The sequence below is a fragment of the Mizuhopecten yessoensis genome, unplaced genomic scaffold, assembly GCF_002113885.1.
Source record: "Mizuhopecten yessoensis strain PY_sf001 unplaced genomic scaffold, ASM211388v2 scaffold2213, whole genome shotgun sequence".
Taxonomy (NCBI): Eukaryota; Metazoa; Mollusca; class Bivalvia; order Pectinida; family Pectinidae; genus Mizuhopecten; species Mizuhopecten yessoensis.
Window position 1 is genome coordinate 1,642,346 of NW_018404434.1, and position 6,900 is coordinate 1,649,245.

Here is a 6,900-nt window from a genome sequence, read left to right on the forward strand (position 1 = left end):
GTACAAATTGTATCACTGATTGCTTTAGCGTGCTCCCTAAACATTTGATTTGACTGTGGACGTAATCTTTAATAATCCGAGCCCGAATTTTAATCGGAGCGTGAATGCATTCAATTTTATGATCCCATGGGTTATAAATAATACAAAAAATAAAAAGGAATTTAATAGGTACAGTTGAAAACTTGATTATAACTTGAGTTGTCTGGGCGTACCTATAGTACCAAATATACTTGTTCTGTGGGTATTTTGTTTCGGGTTTTTAAACGCTGTTGGTAACTACAAACCAGTCTCTACTCCTTACTTATAACTCATGATTAGTTCGGAAAACTGACATTTGATTCGGAAAATGAAAGAGTCTGTCATTATAGGATAATTGTCATCAATTTTGTCTTGTTTCAGAAGACGACCGAGAACGTTGCCATCATGACGGTAAGATAGGCAATTCAGAGAAGCGTGATAATTTATGGTCAAGGCATTGTTATATTGCGTATTTTACTATACGACACTGAACATTGCCTTCCCATAACCCTTAACCAATCCTACATCAGACATAGAATACCCCACAATACCACACCAAACATCGGCTACCCCACAATCCAATACCAAACACCGGCTACCCCACAATCCCACTCCAAACATCGTTAACCCCACAATACCACTCCAAACATCGCTAACCCCACAATCCCACACCAAACATCATCAATCAAACCATCCCACACCAAACATCGTCAACCCCACAATCCCACACCAAACATCATCAATCAAACCATCCCACACCAAACATCGTCAACCCCACAATCCGACACCAAACATCGTCAACCACACCATACCACACCAAACATTGTCAACCACAGCATACCACACCAAACACCGGCTACCCCACAATCCCACTCCAATCATCGTTAACCCCACAATCCCACACCAAACACCGGCTACCCCACAATCCTACTCCAAACATCGTTAACCCCACAGTCCCACAGCAAACATCGTCAACCCCACAATCCCACAGCAAACATCGTCAACCCCACAATCCTACACCAAACATCTCCAACCACACCATACCACACCAAACATCGTCAATTTCACCATACCACACCAACCATCGTCAACCACACCATACCACACCAAACATCGCCAACCACACCATACCACACCAAACATCGTCAATTTCACCATACCTCACCAAACATCGTCAACCCCACAATCCCACACCAAACATCGCCAACCACACCATACCTCACCAATCATCGTCAACCACACCATACCACACCAAACATCGTCAACCACACCATACCACACCAAACATCGCCAACCACACCATACCACACCAAACATCGTCAATTTCACCATACCTCACCAAACATCGTCAACCCCACAATCCCACACCAAACATCGCCAACCACACCATACCTCACCAATCATCGTCAACCACACCATACCACACCAAACATCGTCAACCACACCATACCACACCAAACATCGCCAACCACACCATACCACACCAAACATCGTTAATTTCACCATACCTCACCAATCATCGTCAACCACACCATACCACACCAAACATCGTCAACTACACAATACCACACCAATCATCGTCAACCACACAATCCCACACCAAACATCGCCAACCACATAATACCTCACCAATCATCGTCAACCACACCATACCACACCAAACATCGTCAACCACACCATACCACACCAAACATCGCCAACCACACCATGCCACACCAAACATCGTTAATTTCACCATACCTCACCAATCATCGTCAACCACACCATACCACACCAAACATCGTCAACTACACCATACCACACCAATCATCGTCAACCACACAATCCCACACCAAAAATCGTCAACCATAGAATCCCACACCAAACATCGTCAACAAAACCATCCCACACCAAACATCATCAACCCCACCATCCCACATCAAACATCGTCAACCCCACCATCCCACATCAAACATCGTCAACCCCACTATCTCACGCCAAACATCGTCAAACTCACCATCCCTAACATAGTCAACCACACCATCCCACATCAAACACCGTCAACCCAACAATCTCACGCCAAACATCGTCACAATCTCACGCACGATATCTTCGTTCACTGTCCTCTCTCATACAACGTATATTACTCCATACCTCACTTTCACCTACAGTACACACCAACATCGTCTGCTGGATAACCGAAGTGAAGCGGACGGTAAACCACTCAAACACACTGTCCAGCCCGGTTCACATAACCCTGACACACTCAAAGTTCGTTCATCCCTGCGTCCAACGCTCCACCTCACAAATCTAAACAAAAATCATCACAGACCACTTACTTTGTTTGTTTGTTTTTATTTTCTTATATGTGGGATTGTTTGTCTCTATTTCGTTTTCTTTTTGTGGTTTAACGTCGTTGCAACTGCTCAAGTAAAGACGAGAGCCGTGATCGACCCACTGAAAATAAAGAGAACTGCTAAAAAAATCCCTTTGCCACTTTAAGTATTGACACCTACATATTCTGTAGGATCATGTACTATTCATGGGAACCTGAGTCATTATTTTTACAACACAGTCATCCAGACATAAAATATAAATGTATACCGTGCACCTATACCAAACGGAAGCGATTTCAACGAACTTCTTATTAAGTACTTCTCAAAACTTTGCTTTGTTCGTTGTTGTTACTGAATACAAAACCCACGTGTCATATTTATCTCTAACTGATAGCTTAAGCTGTTAACGGACTTCAGTTACCCAAGGATCATAAGATATGCTTACACCTTGTCTTAATCTGTGACGTAACTTAGAGCTGACAACGGCGGTGACGAAGATACGTGAGAGAGGAATGTTTGATGAAGATTTCAGACTAATGTTTAGCAAGATTGCTGCTATAGAATCCGAAAGACCTGCAAGACTAATGTGTACAACGTTATCCGTGTTAACTTAGTATAACATGAACGCGAATAGGACCTTTTACTCCAAGCATTCTGGCTCATCCCTGCTCCTCGGAGTGCCCGGGGCCTTGATGGTTGATGCAAAAATGCTCTTGATTTATAGACGAGGGCTATTACCTCATTGATTAAGGGCTAAGACTATCAGGAACACGGTTATGTTAAAATTATACTTAATAGAACATCTTTCCTGCAGAGATTACCAGAGATTTTCATACTGCTTTGTTAATTAATATCGTTAGTGACTAAACTCCATAAAAATGTCACTTTCATTGCTGCTAGCAAGAAAAAAACAAAAACATTCCCTTTCATATTTCACGAGTTTGAGTCTAAATATGGTAAAATGTGTTTCTATCTGAGATTGTTTTAATGACTTCACCTAGCGTGAAGAATGCTTAAGACCGATCCCAACCAGTGATATGTTCACACCTAATTAAGAAATGAACTGCGTTATTTGAATCTAAAAAACAATAACGAAAGACCAGTGCTTAGTAATGTGCAATAGAAACGTTGAGATTAATTTCTGTTTTGTGAAATGAAGCTTTACGTCTGATGTTTAAGTGTAACATGGTAACGTGCATACCATTTTTATAAAGTGTATAATGAAATATTGTTTGAACAAATGTATTTGTATTCAGGTTTGAAATGAGTCTTTTTAACATTTACGATGGGAAGCAGCACAGTCCGTATACCATAGGCCTAAATGTTAAACAGATGCATACAGCAATCCCTATTTTTACGTTAAAAACAACAAAGACGATATAATTGTAATCTTTCTTTGAAGTCTCGTTTTAAACAAACTGTTTACTAAATGGCAGAACCGCCAAAATCGTGTTTTCTATATAATCTATTTTATTCAACTGCATTTTCTTGCATACTGATAAACAAATGAGAAAAACTGTCTTTTTTATATTTACAATTATTGTTATTGTGCCGATGCCACGTGGCGGAAACAAATGTATTTGCTAGGCGGTGACAACGGCGTAGCAAATCATTTTTCGGAGTGTATGCTTTATAGCGAGTCGAGCGTCCGAGGAGCGGAGCGCTGGAGGAGAGGGGTATTGGAGGGACCGTAGCTGGACTTTTTTTAGTGTATACAAGCAGGTATGCTACGCCACTGGGCGAACGCCAATCGGAAACATTCGGAAATTTCCGTCATCATTTGAATTTGACGTCACATCATGATTGGTCTCCGATTACTAAACCATTTTGATGGAAAGATCCGTAGGTGTATTTAAGAACTGAACAAAGAAAAAGCAAATATTTAATAAAAAAAAAAAAAAGCAGCTTTTGTTTATATGATTTTTATATAAAGCATTATTTAAACGGATATTTTTGTATTGTTTAATTAAGTATTTGTTAAACTAATATTCCGTTATTGTATAATGAATCCGTGTTTAATCTAATGATTTAGAACCCCATTCCGTGAAGAACTATAATCACAAACCACAATGCCTATTTTACCGTCCCTTCTGTATTAGCAAGTTCACCAGTTATACCGCAATTAACAAGAACGCCAAGGCAACCAATGGTTTTGTACAGAAATAATTGCTATCTGAATTGAAAGGATTTCGCTTTGTTTTCCCTAAAAACTACACCATCTATGTAAGCTGTGAGCGTAAGATCTCCACAGTTAACACGCAGCCCCATTCGTTTACATTGCTTTTCCTAGTTGAGGGAATGAATCTCTTCCAGATGATATTGAATAAACGGGGAATAAAACAGGCAATCAATGAAGAGATGTAGTTCAAGGCTGTTTGGAATTGCTCAGGATGTTGTTAAGCCTGCTTTTTGAAAGGTCATGAAATGTAAAATCTGCTTTGCAATATATTATATAATTCCCTGCTAGATAAACAATATTATTAATGTTTCAATCTGTAGGATACGTAAAACGATTAAATGTGTTATTGCATCGTGACGTCACTACACGTCACATAACCGGGACTATATTTAAACATGCTTGTTAAACCAGACATTGTTTGCTCACTTTATATGCTCTAGAAAATCTATGAATATTGTATTCCTGCCATTCACAATACACTGGTGTCCCACGGTTGATGTTATATCTCGGCTCATTACGACTAACCCTGTTTTTATACCAGCTGATCCCCGGCAAGCTGACACTTAAAATTCCAGGTATTCAGCTGACATGTCAATTCTATGCTTTCTGTCCGATCAGCGCTTTACCATGTACTCGCGTGGGACGCTCTAGAAGTGTATTTTCTGGGTATATTAAAATTCCAAGCTTCTTATCGACGAATGTACTTAATATAAAAATCCATTTCAATTGGATTTTATCATTCACGTCTTTCCGTACATGTCTATGTATTAGATATATATACACATACGATATAATTATATATCCTGAGTGTGTGTGTTCCGGTTCGCTGAAATCCCTAATAAAAAACAACCCCCTCGTCAAAAAGTACTTCTCTGCCCCAAAATTGCTCCCTGCTGAAAATATTCTCCCTACTCAAAATAGTACTACCTTACANATACAAAAAGTACTCATTTACTCCAAAAGTACTACCGTAATCAATATGCACTACTCTTCTCCAAAAAGTACTACCTATAATAATAATAATTCGAGGTTCTTATATACTGCTTTATCACAACCTAGTTCCTAGGTCGTCTCAAAGCGGTTCACAAGTTATTAATCGTGGTTATAGGGCCTTTGCAACCAGCCAATACCTTTCTAAACTTCCTGGGGAGCATACAGCCGGAGCTGCCATTTCGACGCTAACAGCTAGCATTCAACTATTCTAGCACTGCCCAACCACGTACTCATTTACAGCTGAGTAGACTGGAACAAGCGGGGTAAAGTATCTTGCTATAAGATACAACACAGTGCCGTGCCGTGACTCGAACCCGCAACCCTTCGGTCACGAGCCCGGCGTCCTACCAATAGACTACCATGCCTCCTATAATCAGAAAGTACTCTTTTACCCAAAAATTGCTACCTACTCAGAATGTACTCTTTAAACGTGGTCTAAAATAAATGCTCGTCTATTAAACAAAAGCACTCTCTTCCCTTAAGTAATCTCCTACTCCAAAAAGTGTTCACATATTTATTTTTCATAATTTACTTTTTATCCTAAGTGTACGCAACAGTGTGACATCTACTGCTTCCCTACTCAAGTATTCTAGGCAATCGGGAACCTTCGGCACTTTCCGTAAACGAAAAAATCGTTTACGGAAAGTGCCGACGGTTCCCGATTGGTATTCTAGGGTGACTCTTTTTGCGGTGATCGTCATCAATGTACAGCTATTTCAAGCGCTTTGAGATTTGCAACGCACCCTAGTCTCGTTCTCAGACTCTTGTTGTGAATTACAAGAGATCATGCGTCTGGTTGAACGAGACTAAACGTACCCCATACGTAGGAATCAATCAAATCACCAAATAAGCAACAATTTTAATAAAAACATCAATTGTTTAACAAAATTTAATGTGTTGATGCTATCATGCATATTTTGTATATACTGTATTGGAGAAAAATGCTTCAAAACGTTGCAGTGTGCAATATTGTAAGCGGGTACCTAATTATCTGGTCAAATTTAGGCAATGCTATGATCTATGAAGATAACATGATACTATATGTTAAGGTTCAAACATATCCATCAACTACAGATTGAGGTTCTGGTGATGTAATCAGCGGAGCAAGCCATGCAAGGACAATGACGTCGTGATTTTAGACCCTTCTGTGAATAATCGGGTATAATAGTCAAGTTAGCGCTCGGGTTAACATTCCCCTGACATATAGGTTTTAAAATTATGTTGTTAACTCTACCTAGCTGTCGTGTATGGCCTTAACACTTGTGTGTTACTTTTGGATTTGGAACTATTTTTGCATTATTTTTCACTGTTGAGTTGGGTGGTGATTGGGTTAGAGATTTCGTAGCTGAGGTGGGTTACGGGGGAGGGGGAGGGGTGTGTGTGTGTGTGGGAGGG

General features: G+C 40.0%; 1 protein-coding gene across 1 annotated transcript; it reads left to right on the forward strand.

Annotated features, from left to right (window-relative positions):
- The first annotated feature begins 423 nt into the window (after window positions 1–423).
- Window positions 424–2,195, forward strand: LOC110445306 (proteoglycan 4-like). Its single transcript, XM_021489846.1, has 2 exons — window positions 424–429; window positions 855–2,195. The coding sequence occupies exons 1-2, from the start codon at window positions 424–426 to the stop codon at window positions 2,193–2,195; spliced, it is 1,347 nt and encodes a 448-aa protein (XP_021345521.1).
- Window positions 2,196–6,900: the final 4,705 nt, after the last annotated feature.